The 13,908-nt window shown below is 52.6% G+C and overlaps 1 protein-coding gene across 1 annotated transcript; it reads right to left on the bottom strand.

Annotated features, from left to right (window-relative positions):
- Nucleotides 1-738: 738 nt before the first annotated feature.
- On the bottom strand, nt 739-13,075 carry GRM6 (glutamate metabotropic receptor 6). Its single transcript, XM_052642606.1, has 10 exons — nt 12,596-13,075; nt 11,361-11,577; nt 10,991-11,126; nt 10,235-10,389; nt 9,008-9,148; nt 8,701-8,901; nt 6,601-6,746; nt 5,889-6,512; nt 1,697-2,008; nt 739-942 (listed from the first exon to the last, which is right to left on the bottom strand). The coding sequence occupies exons 1-10, from the start codon at nt 13,073-13,075 to the stop codon at nt 739-741; spliced, it is 2,616 nt and encodes an 871-aa protein (XP_052498566.1).
- Between the last annotated feature and the right edge of the window lie 833 nt (nt 13,076-13,908).

Here is a 13,908-nt window from a genome sequence, read left to right as displayed (position 1 = left end):
CACCACTACCACCACACAAGTGTATCTCATCTTCTTAAAGTTCAGGGTTAATTTAAGTGAATACACATGGGAAGGGGAGAAAAAAAAAAAAAAGCTGTTCTCTAAGTATGACATCCCCCAGATCCCAGGAGAAAAGAGGTCAAAGAAAAGACTCTGACACAAATAACCTCACGGGGCACCCCAGTTCCCTCTGTCCTGTGCAGGCCCATCTTCTCCCACGGGGCTCTCATGCGAGGCTCAATCCCTCTGTACCAGCAAAATATTTACCCAAGCCCCAAGTTACACAGTCCAAAATACAGAGCCACAGAGGTCTTGTGGAAACTGCTCCTCTCCGATTCCAACCCTGTATTTCATTCTGGAGTCTACACGTTCTCATATACTGCTCACTCCCTAGATTCTGGTGGTTGATCAAGGTGGAGGAAATCCACTCACACTGGGCCAAGCCCAAGGCTTCACCACGATCTCTGACTTTAACCCAGTGAATATAAGTTTAATCCCTCTCCAGAAGAGGATTCTCTCGGTGCCTGTTCTTGGCAAGATGGAAGCATGAAGCCAAGACCCACAGAAAAACGGGGCTGAAATGTGTCATGTGGGTCCAGGCCAGTTCCATCTTGCTAGGCCTGGCCTTTGCAGACTCCCCACCCTGATTGCTCACTGCAGATCTGGACTCTTCACAGCTTCCATTATGAAGCAAGGAAACAAAGACAAAAGAGGAGGGGGAACAAGTGTCCCATTCTCCTACTTGCTACTTGGGGCCTCTGTGTCCTCACCCTTGGGTGGGGCTGCCACTGTGGAGGTCGTCTTGAGGCTCCGTTTCCGCTTCTGCACGTTCTGCTCCGGGTGGAACAGGATGACGTAGGTCTTGGGTACATACAGCATGCCGAGGGACACGGATGCACTCAGGCTTAAGGACACAGTCAGTGTCGTGGTTTGGATGTAGATCTAAGCCACAGAGGAAAGGACCAGGTGGACTCAGCCCTGCTCTCACCCACCCTCTGCCCCCACACAGCCTGAAAGTGAGTCCATTTCAGTCAGCTGAATGGGAATGACCGCACGATAAAGGAGAGCAGTGTAAACAAAGGCCTTCATGGCATGACGAATTGACAGTAACCGTGTGGCTCTGGTGTAGGCAGGAAGAAGGGAAAACAACACATGACTGAGTGGACAAGTGACCAAGGGAAGCAAGAGGTTTATTCACAGAGAGCCACACCTAGGGCAACAGTCCACATGCCTAAAAAGGGCTAGAGCATGTTAATAAATGAATGAACATGTTTTCAAATATACAAATGAGTGGATTAATACAACCTGTATAAAGGAACAAGTGGGCAAACAAAGGGATCATGAAGTGAAAAAATGAAAGTTCCATGGGGCATATGAATAAATGAATGCATAGTGGTCAGACAAATGAACTGACAGATGGATTGGCAGAGATAAATATATGAAAAGGTAACTGAATAAAAAAAAGTTAATTGGTGGGTAGAAGCATGGATGAACAAATGAATGAATGAACAAAGGGCAAGGGAAGGAGAGAACAACCAGAGGGAACCTAGAAAGACAGATGAGTACATAAATGAATCAGCCAACCAAACAATCAATCATTCATATGGGCCCAGCACTTAGAACAATTGAGCCGCTCCATGGACAAGCAGGAAACAAACAAGATCGTGAAACCCAATGAGGTCAGGACCCAGATTACCTTCTCAGCTGATTGGGCAGTGCCAAAGAAGATAGGCACAAAAGCCAGCCAGATGATACAGGTGGTGTACATGGTGAAGCCAATGGGCTTGGCCTCATTGAAGGTCTCGGGCACGCCACGGGCCTTGATGGCGTACACCGTGCACGTGACCATGAGCAGGAGGCTGTAGCCCAGGCAACCAATGAGGGACAGATCAGACATGTCGCACTTGAGCACACCTCTGGCCTGCTCTGGGTCCACCGTCCGCTGCTCTTCATAATCAATCACACTGTGCGGGGGCTGGGCCCCCAGCCAGGCCAGCACTCCAACCACCTGCAGGAGGCAGCATGGTTACCAAGGAAACACCCAGACTCACCCTCGACTGAGGTCTCTGCCAGGGTAGGGTCTTTTCAAGGCTCCTGGCCTGCTGAGTGGAATGCTCAGGCCTGAGGCCACTGTGGAGACGGCAGGGTTGTCCAGGAGGGGGTCTGCCTGGGCAAATGCCAGTGACACAGGCAGGTGGGGAGGAGGGGCTGCAGTGGAAGTATGTGCTGGGAACATCAGGGCTGACTGGGTAAGGGGGCCTAGATGTCCTCTTCCTGAATTTCAACCACTCAGTTCAGTTCAGTTCAATTGCTCAGTTGAGTCCAACTCTTTGCGACCCCATGAATCGCAGCACGCCAGGCCTCCTTGTCCATCACCATCTCCCGGAGTTCACTCAAACTCAGTCCATCGAGTCAGTGATGCCATCCAGCCATCTCATCCTCTGTCATCCCCTTTTCCTCCTGCCCCCAATCCCTCCCAACATCAAAGTCTTTTCCAATGAGTCAACTCTTTGCATGAGGTGGCCAAAGTACTGGAGTTTCAGCTTTAGCATCATTCCTTCCAAAGAACACCCAGGGCTGATCTCCTTTAGAATGGACTGGTTGGATCTCCTGGCAGTGCAAGGGACTCTCAAGAGTCTTCTCCAACACCACAGTTCAAAAGCATCCGTTCTTCAGTGCTCAGCTTTCTTCACAGTCCAACTCTCACATCCATACGTGACTACTGGAAAAACCATAGACTTGACTAAATGGACCTTTGTTGGCAAAGTAATGTCTCTGCTTTTCAATATGCTACCTAGGTTGGTCATAACTTTTCTTCCAAGGAGTAAGCGTCTTTTAATTTCATGGCTGCAGTCACCATCTGCAGTGATTTTGGAGCCCCAAAAAATAAAGTCTGATACTGTTTCCACTGTTTCCCCATCTATTTCCCATGAAGTGATGGGAACAGATGCCATGATCTTAGTTTTCTAAATGTTGAGCTTTAAGCCAACTTTTTTACTCTCCTCTTTCACTTTCATCAAGAGGCTTTTGAGATCCTCTTCACTTTCTGCCATAAGGGTGGTGTCATCTGCATATCTGAGGTTCTTGATATTTCTCCCAACAATCTTGACTGCAGCTTGTGTTTCCTCCAGCCCAGCGTTTCTCATGATGTACTCTGCATATTAGTTAAATAAGCAGGGTGACAATATACAGCCTTGACGTACTCCTTTTCCTATTTGGAACCAGTCTGTTGTTCCATGTCCAGTTCTAACTGTTGCTTCCTGACCTGCATATAGGTTTCTCAAGAGGCAGGTCAGGTGGTCTGGTATTCCCATCTTTCAGAATTTTCCACAGTTGATTGCGATCCACACAGTCAAAGGCTTTCGCATAGTCAATAAAGCACTAGTGCCATTTACTGAGCTACACAAGGTGGCAGAGGGTGAGCCGGTTAGATAGCATCTCTGACTCGATGGACATGAACTTTCAAACTCCAGGAGATAGTGGAAGACAGGGGAGCCTGGCCTGCTGCAGTCCATGGGGTCGCAGAGTCAGACACAATTTAGTGACTGAACAACAACAAGCAAGGGAATGTGACTGCAGGCAGAGGCTCTGGAACTGTGGCCCTAAACATACCTCCTCCATCTACCAAACAGGAACCCTCATAATCTGTTGTGAGGATGTGACAGCAGCTTAAGGGAGGAGTCAGTGCATGTCACAGTAATTTAGGACAAGGCCCAGCAGAGATGCTCCTCTCCATGGAGGCAGGATCGTGTGTTCTGCAGACATGAAAAGACTAGCTGGATCCAATCTAACCGTATGGGACGCCTCATTCCTGAGGTCCCCCTTCCTTCTCCAGATCCAAAGAAATGTTGAGCAAGACATCATGAAATCATGTAAGAATGCATCGTGAAACTCAAAATAGAGAGGCACCAGACAGAGAGTGGTACGAATGTAAGCTTATGCTGGGTGGCCAGGGAGGTCAGAGTCAGTCACAGGCCCTAACAAGGAGCTAACGGAGAATGAATTCCTTCACAGTGAGGGGAGACATGACCAAGGAAATCTGCCAAGGAAATCTGGGCAGTAGGAACCAAGCTGCTGCTAAGTCGCTTCAGTCGTGTCCGAGTCTGTGCGACCCCATAGCCAGCAGCCCACCAGGCTCCACAGTCCCTGGGATTCTCCAGGCAAGAACACTGGAGTGGGTTGCCATTTCCTTCTCCAATAGATGAAAGTGAAAAGTGAAAGTGAAGTCGCTCAGTCGTGTCCGACTCTTAGCAACCCCATGGACTGCAGCCCACCAGGCTCCTCTGTCCATGGGATTTTCCAGGCAAGAGTACTGGCGTCGGGCATAAAGGTGGGACCTGGGAAAAGCTGTCCTATACATTTGTGCAGGCCATTCACTGAATAAGAATGCTTGATTTGGGAGGAATGAAGCCGAACCCTAGCCAACACTTCAGTGCAATGCTGTGTGTCTGGAGTAGGGCTATGTGAGCCTGGAGGAAAGGAAGTTTTTAAAGGAATTTGTACATCCAGAAGGAGCATCTTTCTGTGATTCTCCCAAAAGCAGAAGCTCCATGAAGAAGGGACTAATAAAATAAAACTCCACCCACTGTCTAGAAAGGAAGCAGGGAGGCTCCTCTTATAACTCCTCTAAATGGGGGAGAAAGTTGCCCCTGAGAAATGAAAACTCAAGGCCTATGATACATGCGCATAGCAGCCAAAATGCACCTCACTGAGTTTGCAGCCTGAGTAACTGACAGAAGAATTAGCATCCAGTACACGTGACAAACTCCTATAAAATAACAGAAAGTGAGCAAATCACAGGAGCAGGCACAGGCACATCACAGAAGACAAAACCTCAAAGGCCAGCTGCACTAGAAAGGCGAGACGAATTAAATAATGAGATATCCTTTCACATCCATTATATTGCTAAATAACTGTGCGACGGTGACGGTGACGGTGTGCATCTCTGAAAAGGTTTGGGATTTCTAGAAAGGGAGGTCTAAAGCAGGAAGTCCATAGGTAAGCCAGAGGAGAGCGTTGAATGTAAGCACCTCCATCCTGGGGTGAAGGGTGCCACGGAGGTTTCAGGCAGGAAGCAGTGAGGTGCCTTCTGAGGACGGGCTGGGCACTGAGATGCTGGCCCTGACGAAGGACACTCAAACCCGTCTATATACTGGAAGAGGGCAGCACCTTCCAGGTGTGACATTTGCATGGACTGAGGCCCATGGGTGGGAAGGATGCAGAGGTAGGTAGGAAGAAGAGCTTTCTTGGAGTAGAGAAAGAGCTGTGTCCAGTGACTTGAGCCCCCCACTTGGCCCTGAGATTTGGGCTGTCTCTGCAATGTCACACACACACACCTGTCTCCTAGTACCCTTTACATAACACGGGAGCCATTTCCAAAGTTCTATTACCATCTCAGAGGAAACCCAGAAGGAATTCTGCTTTTGCTGTACATATAGTATTACATTCTGGCTGTTTATGGAACCGGATGCTTCATTCCACAGTAATAGCATCAGACCTTATGCCTCTCATCCAGGTTACCCAGTGACTGACTGGGCAGCAGAAACTCCCCTTATGGAAATAGATTCTCTGCTTAGGGGAAATTCATCAGGCATCTCTTTGCCCTCGGAGCCAAACTGTGGAACATCATGTTCAGTTTATGAAAATTATTTCACTCTTTTACAGAAGAATCACTGGATGCTTGCACTCCCCACCTTAGGAGGAAACAATTGCTCCTAAATGAGTTCTACTTACAAAAACAGCAGCCCCCTAGCTCCTGGTGCTTTTTTTTTTCAAACATAGAGACCAAAATAGAAGAGTGAGTCTGATCTTTAAAGTGGAGGTCAGTGCCCTTACCCTCAGCCCCAATCCCGTCTGCCAGCCCTTCAACTTGGAGCCTGCGGACTCACCTGCACGGAAGTGAGGCTGAAGGTGATGACGAGCTGCGAAGTGGGGCTGATGAAGGGCGGAGGCGTGACCGAGCGCTTCCCTCGCTCAAAGATGCGGTAGATGCGGTTGGTCTTGGTGAGCAGGGCCGAGTAGCTGAGGGAGGTGCCGAGGCCGAGGAACAGTCTGCGGGTGGCGCAGACCGCCGCTCCGGGCTCAGCCACCATGAGGAAGGTGATGGCATAGATGAGGAAGATGCCGGTGAGGAGGACGTAGCTGAGCTCACGGCCAGAGGCGCGGACGATGGGTGTGTTGTTGTGCCGCACAAAGGTGCCCACCACGGTGGTGGTGGCCATGATGCCCAGCACGGCCAAGAGGAGGGGCGGGGCCGCCCAGGGCGAGGACCAGGAGAGGCGGACCACGGGCGTGGGGCGGCAGCCGGTGTGGTTGCGCGTGGGCCTCATGTGCCCTGGGCAGGCCTCGCAAGTGAACTCGTCCACCTGGAAGCGGTACCCGTCGCAGGCCTCGCAGTGCCAGCAGCAGGGGACGCCCTTCACCATCTTTTTCCGCTCCCCCGGCCCACAGGGGAGGCTGCACTGAGACCCGGGCACCTCTCGGGGGTCTCCTGACCACTGCAGGGCTTCCACCTGGGACAGGACAGCGCCGCCTGTGACTCCCGCCTCCAGGAAGGTGGGCCCGCCTCCCTGCGCCCAGAGCTCAGCCTGTGCCACTTACATCCAGCCTGAGGGTCTCCGCCCACTGGCCCACCGCCTGGTAGCTGCCACTGCCTGCACTGCCATTGGTCGCCTGGTACTGGAAGATGTCATATCGCCCAGGTGCGTCCCCATTCTCATTGAACATCACAGGGGTTCCCGCGCTGCCTGAAAGGAGAGCCTGTCATCCTCGGCTGGTTCTCTAGCCCATGGAAGGCCAGGACAAAGGAGGAGCTTAGCCAGCACGTGAGAAGGTGCTCGGTATCACCTATCATCAGGGAAATTGCAATCAAAACCCCAGTGAGATTCCTCCTCACACCCATTTAGGATGGCCACTGTCGAAACAACAGAAAGTAAGTGTTGGCAAGTATGGAGACATTGAAACCCTGTACTCCACTGATGGGAAAGTAAAATGATGCAGTAACTATGGAAACCAATATAGTGGTTCCTCGAGAAATTACACAGAATTACCACATGATCTAGCAATTCCAATTCTAGGTATATACCCAAGAAAACTGAAAGCAGGGACTTGAAGAGAAGTCCATACACTTGTTAGTTCACAGTAACATTATTCACAGTAGCTAAAACACGGAAGAAATGCAAGTGTCCGTTGACAGATGACTGGATAAGCAAATTGTGGTCTATACATACAATGGAATATTATTCAGCCTTAAGAAGGAAGGAAATTCTGACACTTTCTACAACGTGGATGAACCTTAAGAACACTATGGTAAGTGAAATAAGCCAGTCACAAAAGGACAAATACTGTGTGATTCCACTCATCTGAGGTACTTAGAGTGGTCAAATTAATATTGACAAAAGGTGGAATGGTGGTTGCCAGGGGCTGGGTGGAGAGAGGGACATGAGGCGTTAATGTGTGACAGGTGCAGAGTTTCAGTTTTGCATAGTGAAGAGTTCTGGAGACTGACCGCACAAGTGACACCATTCAACTGTACTCTTTGTGTCCATGCGTGCTAAGTAGCTTCAGTCCTGTCTGGCTCTTTGTGACCCTATATACTGTAGCCCGCCAGGCTCCTCTGTCCATGGGATTTCCCAGGCAAGAATACTGGCGTGGGTTGCCATGACCTCCTCCAGGGGATCTTACTGACCCAGGGATCAAATCCACATCTCTTTCCTCTCCTGCATTGGGAGGCAGGTTCTCTACCACTAGAGTCACCTGGCAAGCCAACTGTTTGTGTATGTTACTACAATTAAAAAAAAATTAGAAAGCTTAGGTATCTAGGTAAGAGGAAGAGTTCCCACTTGGAAGGGTACTGATTTGAACAATAAGCCTTATTTCTTTTAGACGCTTGTTCTACTACCTTGCAGAGCTATTCTGGAGTGATATTATGTCATGCTCTTTTACTTTATTTATTTATTTAGCCTCACAGCATGTGGGATCTCAGTTCCCAACCAGGGGTCAAATCCATGGTCCCTGCAGTGAAAGCGCAGAGTCTTAACCGCTGGACTACCAGGGAAGTCTTAAATCATGCTCTTTAACAGGGAGCTTAGCAGAGAGAAGATGCTCAACACTTGGTGGAAGAACGGTTTTTAATTTTCTAAAGGATAGTAATTGAACACGATGTGAAGCTTTCCCCACAAACCATAAGCACAGCTGAGTCTATCTGGGCCTTTTCAAAAACCCTCACTCTGAGCCCTGACCACATATCAGGCCCCTGGTATCAGGAGGCTATCCAGATCCATACCCTGTGCTCAGGCAGCACAGGCCCGACTGGGGAGGCATTTGGAAGCCTGAGGCGTGGAGTGGGACGCCTGTCCACAGTGCGGGCAGTGCCCTGAGAGACCAGACGATTCCAGACTCTCTGCAGTGGTGCAAAGAGTTGTGTGCGACCGTCTGAGAGATCCAGACAAGAAGGGTCACAAACAAGTTCTTCAGAACCTGGGCTCTGCAGCCTGGGGCAGGGGTTACTCAAGCCTGGGGAATAAGAAGTGTCAAAAACTGGTCCCCAGAACTTGGCCCAAGCCTCCAGCTCTCAGGCCCAGGTGCTCCCACTATCCCCTTCTGCTCTGCCATTCCTTCCATCCTGGGCTGCCCAGGTCCTGAGAACTCCAACCCAGCAGGCTTCCCCTCACTCACACAGGGGCTCTGGCTCCCACTCACCATTGAAACGCACAGCTCGAATATACTGCAGCAGTGTCCGACCATCAGTGGGCTCCATTGCTGGGCACAGCCCTGTGTGCCCGGGGCAGAGAGCCTGGTGCATGCTGTGGAGGGCGTGGGCAATGGCGTACACAGCATCAATCACAAACTGCACCTTCCCTTCCTGCTCGTAGGCAGAGTCCCGGCCGATGCGTTCCTCACCTGTCCTACGGATGCCCAGAGGAAGCGTGCCTGGCCCCCAGGTGCCCAACCTGGCTTCCCACCCTCTCCCTCTCCACCCTCATCACCCACCCTGGGCAGCTCTCACCTGTGCATTTGCGGGTGGAATCGTCAGACTGGGTACCTGAGCTAGTCAGTTTGCAGTTAAAATTCTCTTCCCAGAACTCAGCAAACCAGATGTTTCGGCGGTTGTTCTCCAGGGATCGAGTCATGAAGTACTGGTCAAATCCTGAGAGAGAGGGAAGGAGGAAGGAGGGGAGGCACCCATATGAGCCAGCCATGGCCCACCACTTGTGTCCCTTCAACACCCGCTGACTTTACAGCTGGGGAAGCCCAGGTGACCAATTTCTGGCCTGGCTGATGAGTTCAAAGTCATCTAGGGACTCTGCAATAAATTTTGCCAACTCTGAGCCTCACCACATGAAAGAATTTTTCCTGCCTTGTCTTTCCTGGTTAGGATGCTGCTGTGAAGATGTAATGGGTGGAGCTTCAGCAGCCACTTTGTGAATAAGACATCACAATCAAGAAGACATATAGCAACTACAGAGGATGGTGGGACAGAAGGGAGGACAGAGCTCAAGATTCTGAGAACATCGTTGACTCATTGCCCCAAGCATGAAGTTTCCCCTACTTTGAGACCTCTTGTCTTGTGATGGAATACATTTATTGCTAAAACTACTCTCAGTCTAGTTTGTTGCCTACAATTGAATGCATTCTAAGGGAAAGAAAGAGTGTAAGGGTGTGTGTGCACCTCCAAGAGGCTGGGAGCCCCTGGAAGTCAGGGCTCAGTATTGACAAGGGCCTGTGCTTCATAAAATAGCCCTGAAGTACCTCATCAAGGTGTCTTCAGTTTAGCCTTTGGGGAAATGAGCAATCCTAATGTAAAGTGACCATCATTTTTGCATTCTTCCAGATATTCACAGGTGGGATGGTGGAGGAGGGGTGGAGAGGCAGGCCTCATTAGTTGATCAGTAGGACAGTAAGTCCCACATCCTTGTTTTCTCTCCCTGTCACACTCATCTTCAAAGTAGAGTGCCTTTGGCAGAACCAAAATGCAGGCACTGATTAAAACAAACAAAACTTAACAATTCTGCACCCTGTACAGTGGTGTGTGTGTTTCCTCATTTGCCAATTCATTTAAAACACTGTTTGGAGGGATGTGTTCACAGAATCTCAGGATTCTAGAATTCCCAGAAGAGACCCTGGGTCTTGGTACAATTTTATAGAAGGGTAAAATGAGCACCCCCAAGAGGGGATCATTGTGGGGAGGATAGATATGGGTGGGAGATGCAGGGGAGGGCATGACTCCACTCACCATCAATGGAGGCCCTTTTGGGCAGGATGGTGATAGCTCCCACAGCCACATCCTCCAGGTTCAGGACGGGTGAGATCTTGGCTCCCCAGCTGTCTGAGCCAACCCACAGGAAGTGGCCAGTCAGGTTGGCCTGGCGTGCAGCCTCCAGAACCCTCCTGGAAAGAACAGGGTGAGGGATGCCCTGAGGTCCTCCTCCTACGTAAGCCTGGTCACTTTTTCTCCTCTCGCCATCTATCCCATTCTGCACCACTCAGCAGACCCTTGTTTATCAGGAAACGTAGGATGCAGGGAGTTTAGGACACTGGGTTTCTCAGGTAGAAAAAGGCAGAGCCAGGCTCTGACTCCAGGCCTGCCCTCTCGTGCTGTGCATGGCTCCACATGTCTTTAAGAAGAGCCTGCCTTCTCCTGCTGCGGTTCAGGCTGGGGGCCATGCCTCCTGCTGATAACCTATTGCCCCGAGAGTTGTTCCCTGACAATCATTACATGTGCCCACCAGTCTCTCCCTCACTGTTAATTATAGAAGTAGATGTGTATTCTTATGTTTCTCTGGCTAGGCTTGGAGCATTGTGACCCAGACTAGGCCGGGTTCATTTCTGGGGCCACCAGACACAGACAAAACAGTAGAAAAGGTATGCGGAGGCAGGAAGGTAGGAGGGGAAGAAAGAGGGGAAGGGAGGCTGTACATGGCTGGGATACGGGAGACGAGGCAGTAGGGTCTCCAAGAAGAGCTACAGAAGAACACGCCCTCTCGCCCACCTGATGTCATCCTCGTTGGCGAAGATGATGATGCCCCGGGCGTTCGGTGTCTCCATGAGTCTCTTGATCACTTTATTGAATTCTCCTGGTTTTGGTTCCCTGGGAATCTTGATGGACTGGGCAATACAGACCCCCCCTGGGTGTCGGAGATGCCAAAGTCAGTCATTCACCCACCAAGGCCACCACCACACAGGACTGTGGCAGGGACTGAGTCTTCCAAAGGAAAGGGTGCCTGCCCACAGGGAGCACCATCCAGGCTCCCCACTATAAACCCAGAGCCCCGCCTCACAGCTTGCGCCCTGTCTGACGGTCTTTCCATAGGCCCCTTCAGGCCTCAGACCGCCCCCCTCTGCCCTGGCCCCAAGCTCACCAGCCTCTCGAGAGATCTGCACAAAAGCCTCAACCCCGCTCTCGCCATAGTTGCCCTCAGAGGCCAGCGTGGACACGTAGTTCCATCCCAATGCCCGCACTATGTCCACCATGGCCTGGGCCTGGTAGGAGTCAGGAGGCACCACGCGGGAGAAGAAGTCATAGCGTGTGGAGTCGCTGAGCTCAGGGGCCGTGGAAGCGTAGCTGATCTGGGGGATCTAGAGGGAGGAAAGACACCCGGGCTGTGGATGGAGGGTCAGTCACCCTAGGGAAGGAAGGCAGTGAGGACCCAGGACCCAGGGATAGAGAGCTCAGGGCAAGTGGGAGCAGCCTCTCCACATGGAGAGGCTGGAAGATGCAGAGAAAGACCTGCATTTTGTGAATGGCACTAATGGAACATGGGGTTCAAGTCCAGTCTGCAGCTGCCAGGCACTGGCTGCAGCTTTCGCCCGGGGAAAGGGACCTCTGTCAGCCCCAGAGGAAGACATGTTTCCCCAGTTCACACAAAAGGGTGGTCTGCGGAGGCGGGCATCCGCCCCAGGAGGGGCTGAGCAGGCAGGAGAGCTGGGGAGGGGCTGTTTGATTGAAGGTTGCGTCTGGTCTAACAGAGGGACCTGTTTGGAACTGGGTTTATCCCAGTGCATTAGAGTGATTAATAATGGGGATTATGGCTGAGCTGGTTCAGGAGAAAGGATGGAGGCACTAAGTGTGAAAAGAGGCCGGTGGTGGGAGAGGCTAGCGGAGCAGAGGAGTGCATCCCTCATATTAAAGAAAGACACGAGCGAACAACAACAAAACCGACACACACACTAAAGGGAGCGAGCGGGGGCTGGTGTGAAGGTCAGGGACGTGGAGGTTCTGGAAGAAGCAGATTGGGACTGGTCCAGGGGAGACAGAGATGTCTGAAGCTGAAACAGAGAAAGGGTGGAGTATGGAGACGTTATGGAAAGCGGAGGGGAAGAGCGAGGAGGAAAAGAGGAAAGGGAGAAGAGAGAGAACGAGAGAAAAGGAGGCAGAGGAAGGCCCATGGGCAATTAACGGACGCCGTAGTTATCCCGGCACTCCATAGACACTTCCTTCTTCAGAACAATCTTCCCAGACAGGCTTGCGTCTGGCCCAGGGAGCAGGGCTTCTTGGCTAGCTAGAGTGATTCTCGAAAAGAGACTAGACCTCAGGCATCCCCAAGGCAAAGACAAGGGAGAGACGCTGCACCCGGGGCGCGCCCCGGGCTCTCACCGCGAACAGGCGCAGCACGTTGGCGACCATGATGGAGACAGAGCTGGCCGAAGCGCCCACGACAGCCACCACGCGCTCCGGGGGCGCGGTGCGCAGCGGGGGGACCCCGCCGGGGCAGCGCACGGCGGCCTCTTCGCCGTCGCGGCCGCGGATCAGCGCCTGCACGAAGCTCAGCGCCTGCTCCAGCGCGTACGTGTCCCGCGAGCAGGTGTCGAGCAGCCTGGCGCCCAGGCGCACCCCGGGCAGCAGCTCGGGGTCGGCGTTCACGCGGTCCAGGGCGTACAGCATGGCCTCGAGCCGGTGCACGCCCTGCTCCTTCTTCAGCTGCCCGCACGCCCTGCCCGCCGCGCCGCGAGCGTGCACCGGGAACAGTCCGCCCAGCGTGAGGCCGCCCGCCAGGCGCACCGAGCCCGCGGCGCCCACCGCTCCCGCCTGCGCCAGCGCCAGCAGCAGCGGCAGCAGCGCCGGGACCGCGGCCATCGGCTCGGGGGCTGCAGGAGGAGGACGGGGCGGGGACGGGAACAGACGGGGAGCACGCTCTGATCGTGGGCCAGAGGAAGGACCCGGGTCGGGGGAAAGAAGAGGGAGCCCCACAATCCTTGAGGACAGGGGAGGTGCGCAGTATATAAATGTTGGCCGAGCCAGCTGGAAGAGAGGCGAGGCATCAATTCAGCCAGTCTGCCCGGGACACCTGGCTCTCACACCCTCTGAACCTCAACCCCCGGGTCCGCCCCTTCCAACCACTGTCTCCAGCGCTCCAGTCCTGCCCATCCCCAGCGCCCACCCAGGCCCCCTCTGAAGCCACACTCACCTCCGCCAGCCGCAGTCGGTTCAGTGACAGACGCAGAGGGCCCCTAGAGAGAGCGGATTTAAGGATTCTAGGGAAGGGATGAAAGGCCGCCCTGAGGGCGGAGACCCGTCCGGAGCAAGGCCTGTGCACGGGACTGGCCCTCTCAGCGTCTCCTTTCCCTCCCGCTCCTACTCCTTGGGTCTGTTTCTCTCCTGTCTTCGGATATGTGGCTGACACACACATTTCTCTGCTGGTCTCTGTATTCCTTTATGTGTTTCTGGCTTTCTCCCCCCATCCCTCTCCCTTCTCGCTTCTCTGTCTCTCCTGTCTCTGTCGATGTCTCTTTCTCTCTGTCTCTCTCTGCATTTTACTCTTTTTCCATTACTCTTCCTCTCTTTTCCGGCCACCAGTGGCTTGGCTCAAGCTGCCTAAGGTACTTCCCAACTTTCTCCTTGCAAAACCCTGCAGGAAACCCATGCATGGGGTGAGAAAGGAACACAGATTGAGTGAAGGGGAGTGCACC

The sequence above is a fragment of the Budorcas taxicolor genome, chromosome 7 (genome assembly GCF_023091745.1).
Source record: "Budorcas taxicolor isolate Tak-1 chromosome 7, Takin1.1, whole genome shotgun sequence".
In the NCBI taxonomy this organism is placed as follows: domain Eukaryota; kingdom Metazoa; phylum Chordata; class Mammalia; order Artiodactyla; family Bovidae; genus Budorcas; species Budorcas taxicolor.
Note: the sequence above shows the minus strand (reverse complement) of the source record. Positions and strands in the feature narration are given on the sequence as shown.

Bases quoted from the DNA above. Each gene is read 5' to 3' on its own strand.
- GRM6 (XM_052642606.1), bottom strand. From the start codon at position 13,075: ATGGCCGCGGTCCCGGCGCTGCTGCCGCTGCTGCTGGCGCTGGCGCAG. The intron at 11,127-11,360 runs GTGAGCTTGGGG...TCCGACACCCAG, and splicing joins GCAGATCTCTCGAGAGGCTG to GGGGGGTCTGTATTGCCCAG. The intron at 943-1,696 runs GTAATCTGGGTC...TCTGTGGCTTAG, and splicing joins CTGCCCAATCAGCTGAGAAG to ATCTACATCCAAACCACGAC.